The 26044-nt window shown below is 44.8% G+C and overlaps 1 protein-coding gene across 3 annotated transcripts in view; it reads left to right on the plus strand.

The window, feature by feature from the left end:
• CIMIP7 (ciliary microtubule inner protein 7) overlaps positions 1-26044 on the plus strand; it is a 76645-nt gene that overhangs the window by 16055 nt on the left and 34546 nt on the right. For all 3 annotated transcript variants that reach the window (XM_068251516.1, XM_068251515.1, XM_068251514.1), the window contains exon 3: positions 2316-2429. In XM_068251516.1, the coding sequence (XP_068107617.1) occupies positions 2316-2429 (114 nt within the window). The remainder of the gene's footprint in view (positions 1-2315; positions 2430-26044) is intronic.

Below are 26044 nucleotides of genomic sequence, written 5' to 3' on the forward strand. Positions count from 1 at the left end.
GATAGGAATATGAGAGAGGATGCAGAGAGAGGTAGCAGATTGGAATATGAGAGAGATGGCAGAGAGAGTGAGAGAGGTAGCAGATAGGAATATGAGAGAGACGACAGAGAGAGGTAGCAGATAGGAATATGAGAGAGATGGCAGAGAGAGAGAGAGGTAGCAGATAGGAATATGAGAGAGGATGCAGAGAGAGGGAGAGAGGTAGCACATTGGAATATGAGAGAGATGGCAGAGAGAGTGAGAGAGGTAGCAGATAAGAATATGAGAGAGACGACAGAGAGAGGGAGAGAGGTAGCAGATAGGAATATGAGAGAGGATGCAGAGAGAGGGAGAGAGGTAGCAGATAGGAATATGAGAGAGGATGCAGAGAGAGGGAGAGAGGTAGCAGATAGGAATATGAGAGAGATGGCAGAGAGAGGGAGAGTAGTAGATAGGAATATGAGAGAAGTGGCAGAGAGGTGAGGTGGCAGAGAGAGTGAACAATTTTATGCTGATGATTCTGTTAAAAAAGAGGAATTTTAACATAAGACATACAGTATATGCTTGGTGTAAATGTCACATAAACTCCAGTAGTCTCTTCTTTGTCATGAGCGTAAAGCATTGTTATTTTTACATTATGCTCTAGTTAACCCTGAGCCATCGGAATTACACCATGAATTATGAATTCTAATCTACTCTGGGAATTAGAGCAGTGACTTGCGTGATGCGAGCTTCTAATAATAATTTAGTAAAACATTAATGAACAATGGTTGCCCAGAGGCTTCAAGCTGTTTGCCTCGGACGTGAGCCGGCTCACAGGGACCACCGGAAAAGCCTTGTTTGGTCTTTGGTGGAGAATCTGTTGTTGTCTCCGTGCCAAGGCCATAGATGCAGGAGTGGTCAGGGCAGTTCTGTTCAGCTCTGATGCCTCCCCGAGGAGAGAGGGGAGAAATAACGCTGTAACACCATGTCTTCATTAAGCCACGCATGTTATTTGCAATGCTAGAGAGGTTGTGCTTAATTATCTTGGAAAATTACAATAGTCAGTGGTGGGTTTGGAACAGGAATATCTTATTGTTACAAGCTGGAATGAGCTGTTTGTGGGCTGCATGAATATTTTATGTAGTATAGCGGTCTCCAGGAAACAGCCACAGGCATTGGTATGACCAGTGAGTCAGTTTCTTTAGGCCCTGGATCATTTCATCGTGACTCCTTATCTTCAGCTGTATCATAGCTTGTGTGGCTTAGGTGAGTATCTTAGGGTTTCCGTTAGTTTAGGGGGTATTACTTACTGAGGGTTGGTTTAAGAATCTTCCCTCTGCGTTTGTCACTGTTGATCATCCTCTGCTTCTCCAGACCCTCTCGATTTTGGGGATCAAGGGCATAGCACAATCCTGGATCTCCTCTTACCTGTCTGGACGCTTCTTTACTGTCTCCTGTTCCAATACCAACTCCTCTCCACACTGTCTGTTAGAGTACCACAAGACTCCGTCCTAGGACCTCTCCTGTTCTTCATTTACACTCATGGCATGGAATTAATGGGGGAATGTATGGAGGAGACAGTTTATGTAGAGCTTTGTATGATAGGGTGAGGAGTTTAAACTGAAACCTTTGGGTGATTGGTAGCCAATGGAGAGATTGTCAGAGAGGGGCTGCGTCAGAGGTGCAGGAGAGGTCAATTAGACAAGCAGCAGAGGTCAGTAGGGACTTGAAAGGTGTCAGTCTGTTTTTAGGTAGACCTCAGAGTAGGGTGTTACAGTAGTCAAGATCGGATATGAATAGAGCATGTACTGTACAAGCATTTTGCTAGCTTTCTTTGAAGGTAAGGGACTAATTCATGTTAAAGAGGAATTGTAGTGGAAATAACACAATAAATAAAATTGCTTTTTTTATACAATATTCACATTGCCCATTGTAAAATCTTTCCTCTTCCTGATTTACATAATGTATCACTGGTGTTGACATCTTTAGTTCTGCCAGGTGATCTGTACGGAATGCTTGTTACTGAGACTTTTATGCACAGAGGGAGACATTGCTTGCTGGGCAGTTGGAAACAGCCATTATAACGAAGGTTACAGACAGCAAACTGTCAGGACCTTGGTTATGACATCACACTGTGGGAGGGGTTTCACCACAATATCAGCCATACAGACCCCCCTGATGATCTGTTTGAGAAAAGGAAAAGATTTCTCATGGGAAAGGGGGTATCAGCTACTGATTGGGATGACGTTCAATTCTTGGTTACAGGAACGGTATGACATGAATGTAGAGACAAGCGCTACCAGCTTGGTGCTAGAATTAACACTTCAACTATTTTGCCTCTCTTGTTTTTCCAGTTTCCCAGTGGCTTCCATGGGCACTACAGGAGCAACATTCGAAATGACATTTGCCAGGACTACCGGATGGCAGCCAGGCCTCCACCACCGAAGGCCTTTGCCCAGCGTATTAGGGTGAGGACAGGAAATGGAGTGAGCTGTGAATCCTGTATGAAGGCATGCTTGAACATTGCACCCAGTGTAGTTGTCAGAACTCACAAAGTGAAGTCGGCACACCATCTGTTGTTTTTGGGGTGCTTGGTAAAGTGGCATAGGCAGTGCCACGGTTAGATACAATTCGCAGATATTACCAGCACACCGCAGTTTCACAGCACGCACTTTATTGTGCCAGTCTCCACAGGATAATCCAACAATTGTTTCGGGGGCCGCACAGGGTCCCCCTTTATCAAGGCATGTGGTTACCAGGGGGATAAAGTGGGACCCTGTGCGTCTCCCGAAACAATTGTTGGATTATCCTGTGGAGACTGGCACAATAAAGTGCGTGCAGTGTAGTTGTCAGACTGATAAATGTTAGTCTTGTGCTGGCTTACTTAGTAAGGCAAATTTAATAAAGCGAATCTTAAGTAAAAAAAAAAAAATTAACTTACCTGGGGCTTCTTCCAGCCTCCTGGACTCGTACTGTGCCCATGCCATCCTCCTGCACCCTTCTGGCCAGCGGCAGCGAGCCCCACAAAGCTGGCCTGTCACCGCCAGTGGGCGGCTACTGCGCATGCGCGGTCCTGAGCCACGTGCACCCTGGTCGCGCTCCTGGTGTTGGGAGTGTTCTGCGCATGAGCAGTAGCGAATTACAATGCACTGAACACTCCCGGCTACGGGAGCGCGACCAGGGTTGCTTGTGCTCAATAGCCGCCAACGGTGGTGGAGACAGGCCGGCTTTGCGAGGTTCTCCGCCGCTGGCCAGAGGGGAGCAGGAGGATGATGTGGGCACAGTAGGAGTCCAGGGGGCTGGGAGAAGCCCCAGGTACGTTAAAATCTTTTTATTTTATTTTTTTTACTGAAAGGATACCAGAGCCGAAAAAAACATACAAAACGGGGTGCAGACAAATACTGTCACCTGTGCCGATCCCTATCGTTCCCCCCGTTCTCCTCTCTGCCCCCCGCATTGTACCTGAAAGCACCCCGGGATCTTCTTCTAAGACGCCGGAGTCAGGGTGACTGCGCAGGCGCTGGCCTGGCTGCCCATGGCCGCGAGCACACTGCGCATGCATATGACATCACTAAGCCATGCACATGAGCAATGTGCTCCTGGCCACAGTCAGCCCGGCCAGCACCTGCGCAGTCATCCCGACTCCTGCGAATAGTTGACGCAAAGTCAGGTTTTAAACCCTAATGCACAGAGTGTCAGTGGGCTGTGGAGTGTCACACAGAGAGATACAATAGTACTATCAGAATACAGTGAAATAATAATGCACAGGAGTGGTACTGTGCCTGCAACTTAATGAGGCAACAGCAGTAGTGTGCACACAGCTCTGGGTGTCCGTGGGCTGTGGAGTGTCACATACAAAAAAAACACAGGAGACCGATGTGCTAGCCCTCAAAATGGTTGTTTGTAATGCTTTCACAGCAAGTGAGGAACAAGAACACAGGCCTAGCTAATGCTTTCCCTACCTATCTGCAGCAAGTCTGACCAGTGGCTTAGCTTGGGTATTTTGCCCCCCCCCCCCCCCCCCCCCCAAAAAAAGCGAAGCGGGCCACGGCAAAAAATGGGTGTGGCCATGACATCACATGAGCAGAGCTAATTGTAATTTGAGAGGAAGGGAGAGAGAGGTCGGGCTGCCCTCCCCGCGGCTGACTCCCCACTCCATTACAGCACTTAGGGCGGACGCACGGCCCGAGAAACGGGCCTGACCGTATATCACCCCGGCCCTGCCAATCTGTCACCCCACCTGGTGCGGGTTGCACTCCCCGCCCCCCTCACGACGCTAGTGAGTCTGATCCTGCCCTCACTGACAGTCAGCAGCCAGCAGAGAATTGATCCAATATGGCCACTGCAACTGGGGGGGGGGGGTCCAGGAAGGTGGGCTAGCTGATTGGCTGCCATGTGTCTGCAGACTGTGAGGTAAGGGGTCAAAGTTTAGCTCAATGATGATGTGTAGGGGGTGAATCGAACACACCAAATGTTCGATGTTTGCAGCGAATGCGAACAGCCAATGTTCACAGAATACTGCTCGCCGGCGAACTGTTCCAGCCATCTCTAGTGATCTAACGGTGCGTTCATTACTGAGAGTTCTATGCACAGAGGGAGATATTGCTTGCTTGGCAGTTGGAAAAAGCTGTTATTTCCCACAATCCAATGAGGTTCGCAGACAGGAAACTGTCAGGATCATGGTCATGACATCACACTGTGGGAGGGGTTTCACCACATTATCAGCCACACAGACCCCTCTGATGATCTATATGAGAAAAGGTAAAGATTTCTCATGGGAAAGTCGGTATCAGCTACTGATTGGGATGAAGTTTAATCCCGGGTTAAAGTTCTTCCTTAACGCCTGCTTCCTGCAGGTCATAAAACCCAATTCCACAGAATATTTTTTTTCTATCTAATCTCTCCGACCTGTCCCCAAATATCCTAACAATACATCTCCCATCTTCCAAAACTCTCTCCATACTCCCCTTTCCTCTGTTGTTCAAGAGTCACATGACTTCACCCTTTTGAGGAGACAGGCAAGATCCTCCGTGGCACTCTGGCTCCGATCACGACATCCCGCCCCCTCCCAGCATAAGTCATCCTCCAGAAGCAGTGCGCCAGCAGGAGAAAAGCCACCCTGAATTATTCACTATTACTAAATGAGATCATTTGTATGCAAATTAGCACACATGGTTTCATTTACGCACACGCCTTAGGGCAAGATTGTATTGAATCACAAGATTAGTGCGCACCTGAAGCTCTGAATGAAAACACGTCTGGACACGCTAATGACCTTTATTGATTAAACCCATTGTCTTATTGCAGAAGCCATCTCCTTCTCAGCATCAGCTTCTTGGGACTGTTTTGCATTTTGCACCCATCACCTGTGGATATTTAGTAGAATCCATTCTGTGCTTTGCTCTTTCTATGACTCCTGTGCAGCCAAACAGATCCAGACCATACTTAATCCATCCAGAGCAGGATCACCCACCGGGCAACCTAAACAGGTGCTCGGGGCCTAGTGGGTGTCAAGGGGCCCACCTGCTACCTTCTCTGACCTCTCTCCACTTCAGCTTACCAAACAGACCACAGGGGGGGGGGGCAAATCTACTACCTTGCTTAGGGCCCCATTGCATCTTTCGTATCTGGATCCATCCCATGCAAGAGGTGACAATGTGGGTTGTTTTTAGTCCGTAAAGATAAACTTTACTGAAAAGGGGAAAACATAAATCAATACATTGCAAAGTGAGAAGGAGAAAAATATAAGAGAGATCAAGAAATCAGTGATATTCCCCATTTAAAGGGAACCAGAGACGAAGCACCCTTGTGTATTTTACCATATATATCAGTAAGAACATTAGAGAAAGCACCTACCATGCTCTCTGTTTCATCCTCACTGCTAAAGCTGCCTGTTATCAGCTGTGATAAGAATCCCGGACTGAGCATTCAGTCTGGCTTTGCAGGGAATAATTATAGCTGAGTCATTATAGCAGAGCCACAAGGAGACAGGCTTGGGCTTAAAAAGACACCAGAGAAGACAGACTCAGCTATAATCTTTCCATAGCAAAGCTAGACTGAGTGCTCAGTCAGGGATCCTTATCAGAGGTGATAACAGTCAGATTAAACAGAGAACAATGAAACAAAGAGCAGATTAGGTGTTTACTGTCATGTTCCTACTGATTTATAAGGTAAAATACAAGAGGGTGCTTCATCTCTGGTTCTCTTTAATTTGTTGATGTTGTTTGACCCACAGTGAGTGCGCAGTATCATCTTTACTGCTGGCAGACATGAAAAAAACTACACAGCACCAACTGCCATTATCTATAACCACACCCCCTAACAATGCGATAGGCTAAAAGATTGTTTTTTTTATAGCTATACATATGCACAGAGGGAGATACTGGATACTGCTTGGTGGTTGGAAAAAGCTGTTATTTCCCACAATACAACAAGGTTCACAGACAGGAAACTGTCAGGTATTAGGTCCTGACATCACACTGTGGGAGGGGTTTCTTGGCAATATCAGCCATACAGACCCCCCTGATGATCTATTTGCGAAAAGGTAATGATTTCTCATGGGAAAGGGGGTATCAGCTACTGATTGGGATGAAGTTCAATCCTTGGTTACAGCTCCTCTTTAAATGCTGTCCCCAATATTTTATACTGTACCTTTCAGACAAACCCGAGGTGACTGTAGTCAGGTGCTTCAATTTTGTCTTCAGCAGTCCACAGCACTGGCTTCCAAATGCCTCTGGCTTTTCCTCCAGACTCTGTCTTGCATGTCTCAGATATTGATTTTTGCTATGAGGTTTCAGTAAAGCTAAGAGCACATGATAGATATTTGTCATCAGAAAAACGTTTTGATCATGATTATTATTATTATTATGTATTTATGTTGTGCTGACATCTTCTGCAGCACTTATGTCATTAAAGTGAAAAACTGTAAAATGTAAAATATGTGCAAACATATACAAATAAGAAGTACATTTTTTCCAGAGTAAAATGAGCCATAAATTACTTTTCTCCTATGTTGCTGTCACTAACAGTAGGTAGTAGAAATATGACAGAAGTGACATGTTTTGGACTAGTCCGTCTCTTCATAGGGGATTCTCAGCAAGGCTTTTATTCGTTATAAAGATATTCCCTATAAAGGATTTAAACAATGATGCTGTCCAGCCTCCCTGCTCCCGACACAGTTTTTTGGCAGCTGGACAGAGCAACCACCATTCACTAAGTGCTTTTGAAAATAAATATATCCCTGAGAATCCCCTATAAAGAGATGGACTAGTCCAAAACCTGTCACTTCTGTCAGATTTCTACTACCTACTGTACAGCAACATATGAGAAAAGTAATTTATGGCTCATTTTACTCTGGAAAGATGTACTTCATAGTTACATAGTTATTTTGGTTGAAAAAAGACATACGTCCATCGAGTTCAACCAGTATAAAGTACAACACCAGCCTGCTCCCTCACATATCCCTGTTGATCCAGAGGAAGGCGAAAAACCCTTACAAGGCATGGTCCAATTAGCCCCAAAAGGGAAAAATTCCTTCCCGACTCCAGATGGCAATCAGATAAAATCCCTGGATCAACATCATTAGGCATTACCTAGTAATTGTAGCCATGGATGTCTTTCAATGCAAGGAAAGCATCTAAGCCCCCTTTAAATGCAGGTATAGAGTTTGCCATAACGACTTCCTGTGGCAATGCATTCTACATCTTAATCACTCTTACTGTAAAGAACCCTTTCCTAAATAAATGGCTAAACCGTTTTTTCTGCATGCGCAGATCATGTCCTCTAGTCCTTTGAGAAGGCCTAGGGACAAAAAGCTCATCCGCCAAGCTATTATATTGCCCTCTGATGTATTTATACATGTTAATTAGATCCCCTCTAAGGCGTCTTTTCTCTAGACTAAATAAACCCAGTTTATCTAACCTTTCTTGGTAAGTGAGACCTTCCATCCCACATATCAATTTTGTTGCTCGTCTCTGCACCTGCTCTAAAACTGCAATATCTTTTTTGTAATGTGGTGCCCAGAACTGAATTTCATATTCCAGATGTGGCCTTACTAGAGAGTTAAACAGGGGCAATATTATGCTAGCATCCCGAGTTTTTATTTCCCTTTTAATGCATCCCAAAATTTTGTTAGCTTTAGCTGCAGCGGCTTGGCATTGAGTATGATTATTTAACTTGTTGTCGATGAGTACTCCTAAGTCCTTCTCCAAGTTTGATGTCCCCAACTGTATCCCATTTATTTTGTATGGTGCTAGACCATTAGTACGTCCAAAATGCATGACTTTACATTTTTCAACATTGAACTTCATCTGCCATGTATGTGCCCATATAGCCATCCTATCCAGATCCTGTTGCAATATGACACTATCCTCCTGAGAGTAGATGATTCTGCACAATTGTGTATCATCTGCAAAAATAGCAACATTGCTCACTACTGCATCTACTAGGTCATTCATAAATAAATTGAAGAGCACTGGACCCAGTAGTTATATTCTGATTTCTTGCTTTTAAAAAGCGCTAGCGTTTGAGCGTTTTGCCAAAATCTCGGCAAAACGCTCTAGTGTGAATGGAGCCTTATTGATTATTTCAAGTGAAAAATCTCAAGTGAAAATCTAGAGTAAGATTAGATCAGCGATCAGGTTGATCTGGCCATACATCGAGTTATGTATGGCCAGCGGAAGCCTTCCACCACCAACCTTATCCTTTGTAGAACTTTTTGACCACGAAAACTTTTGTCCCAAATCCCAATACCTTGAAACTAATCCTCCCACCAACCGTATCCCTCTCACGTCTTCTTAAAACTTGTGTTACAATACCCTGACACTTAAGCCTCCCACCAACCTTATCCTTCTCAGAAATCCTGACCCCAAAAACTATTGTCCCAATACCGTGACACTAAGCCTCCCACCAACCCCACAAACCTTATCCTCCTCAGAACTCCCTGACACTGTACCTGTTGTCTCAATACCTTGACACTAAGTTTCCCACCAGCCTTACCCTCCTCAGAAATCCTCGACCCTGAAAACTGTTGTTCCAATATCCTGACAATAAGCCTCCCACCAACCTTATCCTCCTCAGAAATACAGACCCCCAAAACGATTGTCCCAATACCTTGACACTAAAGGGGGCCATACTGTACACTAGGCGACCAACCAACCAATCGACCATCCAATTCGATTATTATAATCGAATTGGATGAAAATTGGTGCTGCCAAGTGCATGCCCGGCCGGCAAAGCGACCATTTTCGGGCCAGAAATTGGCCGCACAGTCGATCGCGCATGTTGGAAAATGTCGGGCCGAGGTTGGTTGGTCAGGTGCGCGGCGGTATGGCAGCCGAATTGCGAATGAGCGACGAGACGACGAAACCCCCGCCCCTGCCGCCGTAATGTATAAATGCATGTAGTGTAGTGCATTTACACATTACCTGCTCGGTGTCAGCCTCCACGCGGTTTCCGTCCATCTCGCCGGGTTCCGCATACACGCCGCTATGTCTGACGTCACGAAGGCGTATAGCGCCTGATCGCTCAAAATCAGTCTTATCACCCGAACGACGGACTGTACACACGCCCGATTTGGCGTGCGGACGACTGAACGATGGGACGTTCAAATGACCCATCCTTCTCAGATCTTCTTAAGCCCCCAAAATATTGCCCCAATACTCTGACACTAAGCCTTTCATGAACCTTATCCTCAGACCTTCTTGACCCTGAAAACTATTGATTGATCGAGTGATCAAGCATCAGGACTGCTTATATTCCAGATTACAGGCATCCAAATCAGCAGGTGCCAAATTACAGGTACAGTGATTGCTGCCAGTCTTGTGTATCTGCATGTCAAAAAAGTTGTACTTACCTATCCTCTGTCCTACATTCTAGAGCCATAGCTCTACCCTTCCTATAATCTGTAAAGGTACGTACACACCTTTAATTTGTGTCGCCCATTGGGGATTGGGACCCAATCCTCTTGGGTGACATCACTGGGCCAGCCAGTACAGACGTGTGTGAACTGTGTAGCTGACGATGTGTATGGTTGCTGTGGGGGGGGGCAGAGGGATGACTGAGTGGGGCGTGCGTAATGTCACGTGGCAGGTGGGGAAAGGCGTCCATCGGGTGAGTTGATCCGCCGAGCGAATCGCTTGGGGTTGGAGGCTGTCGTACACACGCTTGATTATTGGCTGAGGCTGTCGTTATCACCCACCTTAGCCAACTTTAGTCAAGTTTAGTGTACAAGCCTTCAAGTAAACCTGAAATGGAAGGCTATAAAAGTTAGCTTCACGAGTTGGGGCATACTGGGAAGGCGCAGAACGCTCCCAGCCACAGGAGCCAGGGGTGCCTCTAGCCATTTTGTCACTCCAGGGGAGAAAACCTGTGCCCCCCCACACACACACACATACACACACACCAAAAAAAAAAATCATTGTAATGTGGCAGCGTTTCCCTAGAAAATAATTGTAATGCAGCAGCGTTTCAACAAAAATAATCGTAATGCGGCAGCGTTTCACCAGAAAATACACGTAGTGCGAAAGAGTTTCACCAGAAAATAATCGTATTTCAGCAGCGTTTCACCCAGAAATAATTGTATTGCAGCAGCGGTTCACCCGAAAATAATCGTAATGCGGCAATGTTTCACCAGAAAATAATCATAATGCGGCAGTGTTTCTTTACATATAATGCGGCAGTGTTTCACCAGAAATTACACAATGCGGGCAGTGTTTCACCAGAAAATACACATAGGCAGGGCTCCACTTTCATGAGGCACAAAGGGGGACAGAAGGAGGCACAGGGGGACTGAATATGGCACACAGGGCGACATAGGGAGGCACAGGGGACACAAGGAGGCACACAGGGGGACACAAGGAGGCACATGGGCAACAAAAAGAGGCACAATGGGGGACAGAATGAGACACAAAGGAGGACAGTAGGAGGCACAGGAGGACAGAAGGAGGTACGCAGAGGGGCAGCGGGTGGTACCTGGGGACAGAAGAAGGCATGAGGGCCAGAAGGAGGCACAAAAAAGGACAGAATGAGGCACAGGGGAAGTGAAGGAGCCACACGGAGACAGGAGGTACAAAGAAGGACAGATTGAGGCACAATGGGGAACAGATTGAGGCACAATGTGGGAAAGATTAAGGCACAAAGGGAGACAAAAGGAGGCACAAAAAGCAGCAGAAGCAGGCACGATGGGGGACAGGAAAAAAAAAGTGGGCAAAGGGAGGCACAGGGAGACAGTAGGAGGCACAAAGGGGAACAGAAGGATGCACAAAGGGGGACAGAAGGAGGCACAAAAGGGTGAAAGAAAAAGGCAGAGGGGGATGTAAGGGACCACAGGGAGGCAGAGGGGGAAAGACAAAGCTACAGGGAGACAGAAGAAGGCATGAAGGGGCACAGAAGGAGGCACAAGGGGACAGAGGAAGGCGCAGGGAGCAGAGGTAGCACATAGGGACTGAAGAGGCACATAGAGACAGAATGAGGCACAAAGGGAGACAGAAGGAGGCACATGAGGACAGAAGGAGGCAGAGTGGGACTGAAGGAGGAACAGGGGGGCAGAGGTAGCAGGGGGACAAAGAAAGGCACAAGGGGACATAATGTGGCACAGGGGGACAGAAAGAGGCAGAGGTGGCACAGGGGGACTGAAGGAGGCACATGAAGACAGAAGGAGGCACAAAGGGAGACAGGAGGCATAAAGGGAGACAGAAGGACAAACAGGGGGTCAGACATGGCACAAGGGACTGAAGGAGGCACAAGGAGACACAAAAGGGACAGAAGGAGGCACAAAGGGAGGGGGAGGATGTACAAGGCACAGAAGGACTTAGCTTATGCTAAGCAGAACACCCATGGGGGTGGGGCTTAGTCCGGGGTGTGGCTTATGTCAGGAGGCATGGCTTAATCCAGCAACATGGCGCCCCCAGGACCAATGGCACTCCAGGCAATGGCCTGTACTGCCTATGCCTAGAGGCTCCCCTGACAGGAGCGCAAAAGGGCAATGCGCGGGCAGACTGGCCCTGGCTGGCAAGGATAACGGGACTTCTACCGGACAATCCAGGAGACGGAGGAGGACGGCGATGAAACGATCAGCATTGGAGTTTGGAGGAAGCCCCAGTTATGTATAAAACTTTTGTACCCTTTCATCTCAGGTACACGTTAAGACTGCAGCTAAACCGCAGTTATATAACCGGTGGAGAAGTTCCATTTGCCCGCCCCACCTGTGAGAGATGAAAGTGTGAAGACAGTGCTTTGGTGTCATTACAGCGCTGTGATATGAATAATAAATACACAGAAGTGGGTTAGGACATCAGCACCTGTGTACTGGGTAAATAAAGGCAGCGGCAGAGCCACCGCCAGCGCCATGTCAGTTCTGCTCGGCTGCTGCGCCTGATTAAAGCCACATGTTGAAGAGGAATCTCGCTTTTCATAAAGCGACTCGTCAGGGCTGTTTGCGAAGCATCATTCCTGGCTTCAAAGCTGCTCACTGACATGTTTGTTTACAGTCGCCAAGGGAAGTATTTACCTCTCTAAGTGTATTTGTGTAACCTTCAAAGCACTGGATGCAAAACAAAGATCTCCAAATATGGATTTGTCCACAAGACAGAATGGATCTGTTGTTGGGGCTGGAATTACTGCTGACATTCTGTTCCTACATCTAATATCAATGTTTAGAAACTCGTACTGGATTATTCAGTCCATTACTGGGATTTCTTTTAAGACTAGGAGCAGATTTTAAGTTGCAATATTAGTTTTCCACTTATATTCCGGCTCCAGCAGCAATCTCATTGTTTTGATCAGACCTTCTTCTTTCCTGACTCAAGGGCGTCCTCTTTTGTTAAAGAGACACTGAAGCGCAAAAAAAATATATGAAATAATGAATTGGTTGTGTAGTACGGATAGTTACTAAAAGATTAGCAAAGAAAATATTCTCATATTTTTTATTTTCAGTTATATATAATGTTTTTTATAACATTGCATCAGTCTCTAATATTTGCGGTTTACACACTACTCAGCATTCTAAATGATTTTACAGAGCAGTCTTGTGAACTATTGACCTGTCCTCTGCAGAGAAAAAGAAGATACATTTATAGACACTTGAGATCGTAAGCTTCAGAAGACTTTGAAAGTCGTGGAGCTCAATGGCTTTTTTTGCATAGATAACTGGAGTTTCTTAACCCTTCCTGTACTGGAAACAATATTAGACTTATGTCTCTACTCCTAATGTGTTATTTCTTAGCTGTACTACACATACAAATTATTATATCATCATTTTTTTTACTTCATTGTCTCTTTAAAGTGCATCTCTTGCATCTGTTTTTTATTGAACATTGACTCATTTAGGACCAAAGGCTGTGGCCCCTTTTAGAGCTTTTTTTTCCATGTTAGTACTTCTTGATTGCTTTGATTGGGTCAAAGTAATCGGGCAGTCAGGAGCCAATGAAAACGGCTCCTGACCGATGTACAGAACTCCGCTCTTTGGAAACCTCCATCTGCATTGCCGCGACCCGCCCACAGCTCAACAGCCACCAATTAGGCTGAGGCTGCTGAGCTAGGGCTGAGTGGTGGCAACTCAGATAGGGGTGAGAAGAGCCTCTGCAAAAATTAAAAAAAATCGCATTTCCTAAGTGTGAAGGGGCGGAGCTATCACCTGTATGAATGAATTACAGTGGAACAGTTAAGAGATTACACCTGAGACATATTCCCCTCCCCCAGTCCTGCATCATTAAGACAAAGCCTTGCATGACATGCTCAGTCTTTTATACTTCAAGTACTCTTTAAACTCCTTAGATAATCTGTTTAAAGTGTAATGAAACTCAGCATTTCCTCATTGCTCTAAAAGATTAATGACAGCATAAAAAATGTACTGTCACAGGAGCCCTAGTGGTCAGACCGCAAATTGCCTTCCAATCGGTTTCAGCACACAGACCATGCAAGCTTTGGTCGCGATCTTTGCGCAGAAACAGACAGAAATTTGGGCAGCAGCCTGACCAGAAGGGAGCCTGTGAGGTACGGTAATTACAACTTTACACACTATTTCCGGGTTTCTGCCACCACCACTGGTATGGGCCAGTGGACCCGACTGACTGACTGACTGGTCCTGCAAATAAAACGGTTAAACACACTCTATTCTGTCTAGATAACAATAGTAGCGTCTCTTCAGAGACCTGAGTTCAGTTTCTGTGTATGCTGAATAATAGGGTAGCGGAACAGTGAATGACTTTGATAAAGTCTTTTATTCACGGGCAATATAAATAATTAATATATACAGACAATTATTAAAATCAACAATTATTGAAACAGTAATATCCAGTATGAAAAATAAAAGAAAGGGGGAAAAAATACTTAGTTTCATGGAAAGATGTCCTTTTGTGGGAAGAATCATAAAGTCCTTGGTAAAATCCTTTATTTCAGCTCAATTTAAAATCTAAGCAAAATGGTTTCAAGTTCCGCAAAGTTCTTTGTTTCAGAGCAAAATTCAAAGTTCAGCAAGATGGCCGCCAACCATGTGTCCTCTGGCTGGCAGCAGACTGTTCTCATATAGATGGAATGTGGAGGACTGAGGGGAGAGCCCCTCGCAGATTCTTTTGATGAAGCTGGTTTGGGGGTGTGGCAGTGCCGGCCCCCTCTGAGTTACCAACCAATGACAGTTCATTTCCTCTGAGACATTTTAGGTTTTAAACTTATAAACTGCCGTAACTCACAAACGATACAAGTCATATTTAGGGGGATAACAGATTCATACTTGTCGGAAAATACAGATTAATATGACATCAGACATGGCTAGTGCAGCGGACCCAGTTCTTGAGAAGGGTCATACCTCAATAACCAGACGGGCTATCACAATGAATTTCATATCAGCACGATGGACAGATTTTACCGAATAAGACTATATGAATTTCATAGCTGTTCGATGTATGGTTGCCATAGAATCGACAAGAAACCATACCTCATACGCATTCAGATGGCCCGTGATCGGTGCCGGATAGTCTGGAGTGAAAGCAGGTTTTGAATAGCCCCCTGCTGGGATTAGCTTCCTTGCTCTCCCTGTTATGAAAGGCTCACCAAATGGAGGTAATTGAGAATAAACATCCTCCTGGACACAGGCCTGGCCCAGGCTAATTAACACATCAAAAGATATCCTGCACCTAAGTTGGGCAGAGGAGAAAAAAAAAAAACTTGTATTTTAAAAAACCTGAACTGTCAGTTCTGCTTGCTGCAATGACTGGCAAATCCGACCAAGACATCGGAAAGTCAACGGCGAATCTGCCAGATTCGCCGACGTTCCTTCCGGCTGTTCCGTGACAGCTGGGAGGAAGAGAAACTCCAGGTTGCTACAGGTAGCCCCTACACAACCAATCCAGATTCTATTGATCTGAAGCGCAATCGATGCAGAGAAACAATTGCGATCGCTTTTTCTTCACGGGCGGTTCCAGGACGCGTCTGCGGCCCCGCAACCGTCCGTGACATGTACTACCACAAAAAAAAAAAAAATAAAATATATATATATATATATATATATATAGTAGCAGAGCAGCATTCAAACAGATAAACACAGCACTATATTCTTCAGTGGAAAGCTCTGTGCTATCGAAAGAGGTGATAACATTATGTTCTGTCTATATTCCCTTGTCAGATACATTTAGTAAACAATAGCAAACTGCCGAAACTGAGCTGTACTGAGCTGAGAGGATCGCTAGATAGATTTTAATACATAAATTGCAGCTATGCAACAAAATGCAATGGCAGCTTTCAGAGCAGAATAACTGTACTTTGGAAACTTGTCATTTGTACACAGACAATATTACTTGTGCACAAAAAGCAAATACGATAACGGTATGGGTAATAAACAGTAGGAACACACATTTTTTATTGAATGTTATGCCACTTTAAATTTAGACAACATCATTCCGGCCCTTGCAACAGAACAAAGCACTCTCAGCATGAAAGCAATCCTTTTTTTTTTTATTTTGCAGATCTTTCCAAAATATAGTTGCCCGGTGAGTGTTGCTTGTCAGCAGCAGACACTTAGCAGATGTAGGGCATGTGAGCATGGAGGCAGCACACAAGCACTCGCCTAGGCTCTCTCCCTGATTATGCGAGGCCAAGATTATTCCATTTTAGGAGATGCAGTCATGACCGCTCTTTCCATCTTCCTGTAGTTCAGAGACTAAGCAGAAGATTCTACAGATAATTGTGCAATCTCACTTAGGCTGCTGCCGTCTCCAGCATACTCTTCTCTCTCTCTCTCTCTGTTACATTAACATTTCTTAATGTACGGCCTCATATGGGCGCATTCTCCAGTGCGCCGCGCAGCCCGGAACTTCTGCCATTACTCGCGGTCTGAATCAGGCTGAGTGGTGCTGCTCAGCTATTCAGCCGCTTAGTGGGTGCGGAACACGAAAATTCAATTCCGAAATGCCATTTATATAAGAGGATTCGAATGTCCAGGCTTGGGGTGACATCTGTAAATATTTGAGCGCCGCGTTTCTGTGGCGCCGGATAACTACATTTCGGCATGCATTAAAGTAAACCTGAAGTGCCCAAAAAATTATGAGATAATGAATGGTTTGTGTAGTACGGATAATAAATAGAATATTAGTAGCCAAGAAAAGTCTTATATTTTTATTTCCAGTTTTATAGCTTTATTTTTAACATTGCATCATACTGTCACAGTTGCAGTTAAGAAACCACACTCTGTCTTTTAAGCTGTAAAAGAAAGCAGAGCTAATGACCCATGGAACGTTCATGCAGTAAAACCTCATGTCACACTGTCTTTTACTGTTTCGTGGCTGTTTAAAGGACTTACTTACCTGAGGCTATCCTCCAGTCTATAGCAGTCATTTCGCAGCTCCGGTCCTCCTTGGTGTCCCGCTGGCCGCCCGTAAAGATCTAAGGCGGTCTGCGCCCGAGCCTGAACACGTCTACGTCATCTGCCGCGTACTGCGCTGCAGTGCTGCCCAGACTCAGTACCTCCCCGGTGGAATGGTCACACGCAGACTTGCCAGCGGGAAACCTAGGAGGACCGGAGCTGCAATGAGGGAGCGAAATGACTGCTACGGGCTGGAGAAAAGCTCCAGGTGAGTAGAAGTAGATAAAAGCCTCGCCTCATATGTGCTTTAAAGGAATCATCAGCCAAAATATGATGACCCCAACCCCCCCACCCCCATCTGGCCCTGGGCCCTGGGCTGGCGGCTCCGTTCCCAGCCGCCAGCCCAGGGCCCCTGCCAATGCAGAGGCCGACCTGCGCCGTACACACCACACCACGTGCAAGTGATTGACAGCGGCTGTCGCACAGGCGCAGTACATGGGCACCGGCATCTGCACCAACGGGGACCCAGCGCCAGTGGCTGGGAGTAGAGCTGCGGCGCTGGACGTATCGGCGGCAAGGGGCTGGAGGAAGCCCCAGGTAAGTAGATGGGGGAAGCTTATTTTGGCTGATAATTCCTTTAAGCTCTTCAGGAAACGGGACTGACTTCGATAAAGCTGTGGACAAGCTCAGAGAAGCTCTTTTGCATAGATAACAACTCAATTTTTTTAACTCTTCATGTACTGTAAAACAGAAAGGGACTTCACATCATCTCTAAGTAGGGGTAGTAACATATGTGAATATGTTTATCTTATGATGTCACATGTCACGCCAGATTCACTTTTCTCCTCCTCCACTGGCACAACAGCCCAATTTAAGACCTGGCCCCCTTCAGTTTCCTGCCATCTCTATCGATTTCCAAAGGTTTCTTAACAATTAGGTTTTTAATAGGTTGTTAGCCTATTGCCCAACCCCCAGATTTGGAGGAACAGGCTATCCCGTTTAGTCCGGAACATCACCTTTGACCTGTCCGGCTGCGTCCATTCTTACATAGTTTTGGGGTACCGTAAATAAATATATATGCACCAGGAAATGCTAGAGACAATATCAGCAAAAATAGGGATTCTTGGGAAATGCCTCATAAAGGTACTGTCAATAGTACCAAAGACAAGGGGCAGAGTATGATATTTTATGCAAAGATTACCCTCTACCAGCGATCTATCTGTCTTATTTATGTACAATAAGTCCCGTTTATCCAAAACTCATCAAACCCACACCTCCCAACTGTTTGAGATAAGAAAGAGGGACAATTAAGCCATGCCCCTGCCACACCCCTGATCACGCCCCATCACACCCCTAGTCACGCATACCATAAAGATTTTATAAGAAAAATATGTTGCTTTATAATTCAGACCACACTGGTCCTTTCTATCCTGGTTCATTTCCCTTTGTTTTAACATTTGAAAATAAGAAATGTATCAATTTACAGCTGGGAATATAGTTTAGAGTCAATTAAACACACCTTTCAGTAGAAAAATACATATATTTATATACAGATCTGTGGTCCTGACAGAGGGGCAAATGAGGAAGAAATTGAGATCGATGATACAGAGGTGCCAATTTGAATAAAATATTTAAATATCGTTAAAAAGGGGGCAGTGATGAACTTACCTCCAGGAAGTCAGACACACTTGGTGTAATTTCAAAAAGCAGTTTTTTATAAAAAACCAAACAGTAACAGCAATAACAACTGCATTTGCAACACGTTTCGCGGGCGTACCTGCTTCCTCAGGCAATAACGTGGAGCATCTGGGAGGCATAAAAATGCTCAGGAGAACGTCTTAAAAATTTTTTATTTTAATTGGCATCCCTGTATCATCGATCCCAATTTCTATTATTGTTCACCCCTGGTGGAGGGGTTCATCCCCATTATACTTCTAGTATAGAGAGCAAATTTTAAGCCTGAATGGGGATGGGTCTGTGATTACCATCTGCCTACACAGTGGTTACCTTGGAGGTAACCCACCCTTGTGAGTATTATTTGAGACAACATTCACTTTTCCCTTATTTCAACATACAACACCATTGGGGCTCTCGGTCTCTCTCCCTTATTTTTGTTTAACAAATGAGAAAGAAAGCACGACAGAGGGATTGGATTCCCAAAGAGGCACTGTCCCTCCAAAAAAGGGACAGTTGGCTGAAGAAGGTGGTTCAGCGCACTGGGTTCAGCGCTGGGCGGCAAGACCAGGCACCCCATAGCAGCAACGTAATGCTGTGTGGGGTGCGTAAGGGTCATTCGGGGCTCTGGAGGTTGCCGGACTTCGAATTACATCGCTCTCCAAGTTGCAACAACTCGGAGGGGGAATAGTAATTAACGCCACCGGGGAATTTTGCGGCTGCAGGGAGAGCCGTCATTTGGCTCACCCTGCACCCAACTCACTTGCGACGCGTACATTTACGTACGCCAATTGGGAGCTAAGACTAACCAGCACTCTCAACCAACCAGCAGTCTCAACCATCCCTAAGTATACGCACAGTGGTGAAGGCCAACTCCTTAAGCTGTTTGTGGGCTCTGCTGTGCTTTTAGACTAGATTCCAAGTGCCCCCCCCCCCCCTCCAGGTTAACCACTTAATGACAAGCAGACTTATAAAAACGTCCTGCTAGAGCCTCTTAGCGGCTCCAGTCAAACAGTGCTGCTGCTGCCAATGTGCGCGTGCGTTGTGCATTCCTGTGCACGTGAGATTAGTGAGAAGAAAAAAAAACACCATAGAAAAAATACACCTTTATTTCCAAATAATATATTGTCACCATACTTTGTACTAGGGACACAATTAAAATCGTGTGATAACCAGAACAAATAGGCAGATAAAATGTGTGGGTTGTATGCATAGTAGCAGTGTTTATATTAAAACTGATGAGTGGCGCATGCACGAAACGCGTAGGGCGGAGCTACAGGCGAACGAGGCTGGCGTGGAGGCGCTCTGTTTGATACATGCCTGATTTTATTCTGAATATGTGAGTGCACTATTTTATACTCTTAAATAAATGTGGATGGTTTTACGCTATGTTGAGTCCTTCAGTTGATAGGCTGGCATGAGGTATCTGCTTTTGTGGAGTGCTATCGTTTGAGGAAACGGCTGGAAGCGTCCCATCTGAGTATACTAAGCGCTGCTGCTGTCTTATAACTTGGACGGCAGAGAGTAAGGTGAGAGGCCACGCATGATCTGGTGGATATCTGCATGTTTTTGGGAGAGTGCATATGGTGCTGGTTTGCTGTCTGTGGTGTGGCAGCCATTTCACATGGTGAGGACCTGTATAACCCTATGAGTCGCAGTGTATACACATAGGGTATAGGTTGCAGCACTGAGTGTTGTGGAAAAGGCAACTGTTTGAAGCAGTATCACACTATGGGCTCGATTCACAAAGCGGTGCTAACCCAGTTAGAGACTTTAGGCGTGATAACCATTGCACCACGCTGGTGAAAAGCCAGTTTAGGCATTAGAGTGGGGCCGAACCTCCGATTTTAGGTTCGCGAACCGGGTTCGCGAACTTCCGCGGAAGGTTCGGTTCGCGTTAAAGTTCGCGAACTGCAATAGACTTCAATGGGGATGCGAACTTTGAAAAAAAAAAAATTACGCTGGCCACAAAAGTGATGGAAAAGATGTTTCAAGGGGTCTAACACCTGGACCCCCAGGTGGAGGAGTGGGATACACGCCAAAAGTCCCCGGGAAAAATCTGGATTTGACGCAAAGCAGCGTTTTAAGGGCAGAAATCACATTGAATGCTAAATGACAGGCCTAAAGTGCTTTAAAACATCTTGCATGTGTATACATCAATCAGGTAGTGTAATTAAGGTACTGCTTCACACTGACACACCAAACTCACCGTGTAACGCACCGCAAACAGCTGTTTGTGTAGTGACGGCAGTGGCGGGTTCACAGAACAGGTATGCAGTGGCAGGTTCACTGAACAGGTATACAGTGGCGGGTTCACTGAACACAACAGGTATGCAGTGGCGGGTTCACAGAACAGGTATGCAGTGGCAGGTTCACTGAACAGGTATACAGTGGCGGGTTCACTGAACACAACAGGTATGCAGTGGCGGGTTCACAGAACAGGTATGCAGTGGCGGGTTCACTGAACACAACAGGTATGCAGTGGCAGGTTCACTGAACAGGTATGCAGTGGTGGGTTCACAGAACAGGTATGCAGTGGTGGGTTCACAGAACAGGTATGCAGTGGTGGGTTCACAGAACAGGTATGCAGTGGCAGGTTCACTGAACAGGTATGCAGTGGTGAGTTCACAGAACAGGTATGCAGTGGTGGGTTCACAGAACAGGTATGCAGTGGTGGGTTCACAGAACAGGTATGCAGTGGCAGGTTCACTGAACAGGTATGCAGTGGTGGGTTCACTGAACAGGTATGCAAGTGTGGGTTCACAGAACAGGTATGCAGTGGCAGGTTAACAGAACAGGTATGCAGTGGCAGGTTCACTGAACAGGTATGCAGGTATCCAGTGGGCTCACTGAACAGAGCAGGTATGGTGGGCTCACTAAACAGAACAGGTATGCAGCCAGGAACAAGCTAAGCCTAACTAATCTTTCCCTATGAGAGACAGTCTGCAGCAGCTCGCCCTACTCTCACTAACGCAGGCACACGAGTGAGCGTAATGGCCGCCGCTGCCTGCCTTGTATTAGGGGGGGAGTGGCTCCAGGGGCTAGTGTAGCCTAATTGGCTACACTGGGCCTGCTGACTGTGATTTAGAGGGTCAAAGTTGACCCTCATGGTGCATTATGGGGCGAACCGAACTTCCGCAAAAGTTCGCCTGCGGGACGCGAACGCGAACCACTGAAGTTCGCATGGAACCGTTCGCAGGCGAACCGTTCGGCCCAACTCTATTAGGCATGATAAATTTAGGTGTGATAAATTTAGGTGTGATAAGTTTAGGCGTGATAAGTTTAGGTATGCTAAGTTTAGATAAGTTTAGATCGCACGCAAAGTCCCGCACGCAAAGCAGCGCCATTAAACTCTATGCGAAGTGCACTAGACTTTGCTAGCGCAAAACTTTTGATCAGCTGTGCAATGCGGTGCTAACCCAATTGGTGCTTAAACTTATCATGCCTAAACTTATCACACCTAAACTTATCATGCCTAAACTTATCATGCCTAAACTGAGTTTAGACATGATAAAGGGCTTTTCACCAGCGTGCTAACTGTTAGCACCGCTTTGTGAATCAGGCCCTATGTCTCTTTATTTTTTTCTCTTTCTGAGTGATACATTATAAGAAGATTGGATATACATGTGAGCGCAGCATTTTGAATGAAGATTTATATTAAAACTAAAGGGATGAAATTGGAGAAATAGTGTATTTTTTCATTTTTTCCTAGTTTTTCCCTTTAAAATGCATAGAAAATAAAGTAATTACTGAAAACAAATATAAACCCCAAAAAGCCCAATTTGTGGTGAAAAAAACAAGATTTAGATCATTTCATTGTGATTAGTAGTGATAAAAGAGACACTGAAGCGAGAATAAATCTCGCTTCAGTGCTTATATTCAGCAGGGGCACATGTGCCCCTGCTAAACCGCCGCTATCGCGCCGCTAAACGGGGGTCCCTTACCTCCTAAATCCCCTCCGTGCAGCGGGGGATCACTTCCGCATTCAGGCAGGGCTAATGGCTGCAGCCCTGCCTCACGCGCGTCTGTCAGCGCGTATCTCCGCCTCTCCCCCACCCCTCTCAGTCTTCCTTCACTGAGAGGGGCGGGGGAGAGGCGGCGATGCGCCGCTGATAGACGGCTCTGTGAGGCAGGGCTGCAGCTGTTAGCCCTGCCTGAAGAGCAGCAAAATCTACAAACAAGTTGGTCGTTGATTGTGCAGGGGGGGGGGGGGTTGGGGGTGAAGGGACCCCCGTTCAGCCGCGGGATAGCGGCGTTTTAGCAGAGGCACACATGCCCCTGCTGAATATAAGCACTGAAGCGAGATTTATTCTCGCTTCAGTGTCTCTTTAAGCTATTGGCAAATGACAGGGATGAGCACGGAAAGGTGAAAATCGCTCTTGTCCGTTAGGGTAAAAACCGTTTTGGGGTGAAGTGGTTAATTAACTCTCAATTACGGTATTTTAACATCAAAACAGATTATGGTAGTTAAATAGAGTGGTATAAACTGTAGTACTATATTAGCTAGGCCTATATTTAACACTGAGTCTCAAGCTAATACAGTAAAAAGCACACCTATCTTGCATCAGCTGATCCCCGTTGGTGACGAATAACCGAGACTCTACTGTATATACAGTAACGATGTGTCTTTTTATCTGTCTGTATTTCTGTCCTGTCTGTGCACCTCTCCAGATCCGGGATATCATGGCATGTCTCCAGGACAGGCGCTGTCGGCTTGCAGTTCTCAGTCCCCTGAGCCGTATAATTAGGATCGGTTGTCACATGATGAATGTTCATTAGTGCTTTGTAATTATTACAACAAAATGATTACATGTTATAGAGCAGTGCGTTTCCCCTGTACTGTAGCGTTTCCTGAATGAGATGATAAATCAGAAGCGGATGCAGTCGCTTGGATTTTAATTACTTCTCCGACGTAAGATTTGATTATAGACCTCCTTACAGGGTTTCCAGAGACAAGCACGTGACGGAACATTTGATCAAATTCGCATCTGGTGAAAGCGCATTCGCCCGGGGTGTAAAACCGACAGTTATACGCCATTACTTTATACAGATCTATTTTTCTTTCTCACTCGTATCGTTTTTTTACATTTTAGGATGGCTGTATGAATGTGTGCATGATTTGATAAGCTCTCTGTTCTTAAAGTGTACCCAAGACGACATGATGAGATAAACATGTGTATGTACAGTGCAAAACATATTAATAACCAGGCTGTTTTACTTGTTTTATTTTGCTGCCTGAAAGAGTTTATTTTCAGGCATGCAAGTGACAGCTTCTGTCTTGTCGGGAATATAGTAAGCTAATTACAGCCATAAAAGTTTTCCTAGCAGAATACAACTTCTGAGAGCAAAGTGAGATAGAAAAAAGTCAGTCGTCGAGTATTTTTATTTAGGGACACCTAATAGGTTGCCACTGAGCAGAGACAACATTCATTCTACATTGTAGATGTGTAAATAAATATTTAAAAAAAATGGGATATCTGAAAAAAAAATCATTTTTAGGAGTAGGAGGATAAATACAATTGTTTATCTTATCAGTTATTTTCACCTCAGGTTCACTTTAAAGTGGTTCATAAAGTGAATACCAAAGTATTCATACCTGACATTGTTGCTTAACCACATTGCATCCAGACCTTGTTACCCACCAGAGCAGTTTTTACATTTAAGCTATGTCCTTATTTAATCAGCAATAGCTTTATCCCTACGTATGACACATAAATAAAATATATATTGTTTTTTTCAAGACAAACTAGACTTCATTATATGGCATTTTTGTCCCTTGAACAATTTTTTTTCTAGGCACTTATTAATGAGAAAAAGAGGAAATAAATAGAAAAAAAACACTTTATTTCTCAGTATTACCAATTCCAGTTTAAAAATAAAAAGGACTACCGTAGATAAAAAACATACATTTTGGCTATTTCTACTGTTTATCATAAAACTTCGATTATGTTCCTGTCACAATTTAAGGTGAAGATATTTGATTTTGAAATAATGCTACAGGGTGCATTTTTCACTATGAATTGAGAAAAAAAGGTATTTTTAATTGTAAAAATCAATCTTATGGTGGCCATACACGATACAACAAAAACGTTTGATTATCCCATTTTTTCAATCTAAACGATCGAATCGAATGAAAGTTGAAAATATTTATTTTTTCGATCAAGAAATTCGAACGATTATCCTGTTTTTTCGAGAAAAATCTGATCGGACATGCTGCAAAATGTTTTATATTCGATCTAATGGAATAATCAAACTAAATTATCTAATCGAAAAAAAATGAAAAATTGTACCATGTATGGCCACCATTATTGGTTCAGGGAACATACAGTATATTCACTTTCAGCAATTAGTGCTGCATCAGATAGTGCCAGAGGTGTGCACAGGAGCAATCCCAATGGTGCACAGCTGTGCTTCAGCTACAAGACATCTACGTCCTCGTGGCTTAGATGAAGTCACAGAGGACTTAGCTATAATGTAATGGTGGATAAAGTGGTTAAAGAGGCACTATAGTGACATATAGTAAAATGCAGTACATTTTTCATATGCCCGCTTTAAATATTTTGGTTTTAGCATTAGAAACATTTCCTATACATCTACCATATTTTTCAAAATATAAGACACACTTTTTCTTCACCAAAACTGGGGGGTGGGGAGGGGGCATTGGTGTGTCTTATATTTCAAAGATACGGTATTGCAGCCACCGGAATATACTTACCACATCCTGGCGCCGCGCTTTTCTCCTCCTCCGTTTCAGGATGAAGCTCTTCAGGATTCCATCCTCCACGCTCGTCTTCGCCACAGTGTCCGTCTGTAGACTGCAGCCTTCCACTGCACACGCCACTGCTGCCATCCTTCCTGGTTACAGCATCCTCCTCGGAACTTCCTGGATACAATTCCTCTGCTATGTGACCTGCGGGGGCTCTGTATGACTGATATTGTGGTGAAACCCCTCCCACAGTGTGATGTCAGCACCTAGATCTTAAAAGTTTCCTGTCTGTGAATCTTGTTGCATTGTGGGAAATAACAGCTGTTTATAGCTCCCATGAAACCAGTATCATCCTCTGTGCATATGTATATCTATTAAAAAAACAACCTTTTAGCCTATCGCATTGTTAGGGGGTGTGGTTATACATAATGGCAGTTGGCGGTTTCTATTTTTTTCTTGTCTGAAAGTAGTAAATATGACCCCCAGGCTCATTGTGGATTAACCATTTCAGCCCGTCGGTATTTTTCACCTTATAGACAAGAGGAATTTTCACATTTCAGCGCTTCTCCATTTCATTCCCCATTAACGTTATCAATACTTATCACATCAAAATGATCTATACCTTGTTTTTTTCCGCCACCAATTGGGCTTTCTTTGGGTGGTACATTACACTTAGAAATATTTTATTCTAAATGCATTATAATGGAAATAATAAGAAAAAAATGGAAAAAAAATCATTATTGCTCAATTTTCAGCCATTATAGTTTGAAAATAATTCATGCTACCGTAATTAAAATCCACGCATTTTATTTGGCCATTTGGCCCGGTTATTGCAATGTTAAAATTATATCCTTAGTATAATGTATGGTGACAATATTTTATTTCAACATAAAGGTGCATTTTTCCAG

This window comes from Hyperolius riggenbachi, chromosome 9 (assembly GCF_040937935.1).
Source record: "Hyperolius riggenbachi isolate aHypRig1 chromosome 9, aHypRig1.pri, whole genome shotgun sequence".
Lineage (NCBI taxonomy): Eukaryota > Metazoa > Chordata > Amphibia > Anura > Hyperoliidae > Hyperolius > Hyperolius riggenbachi.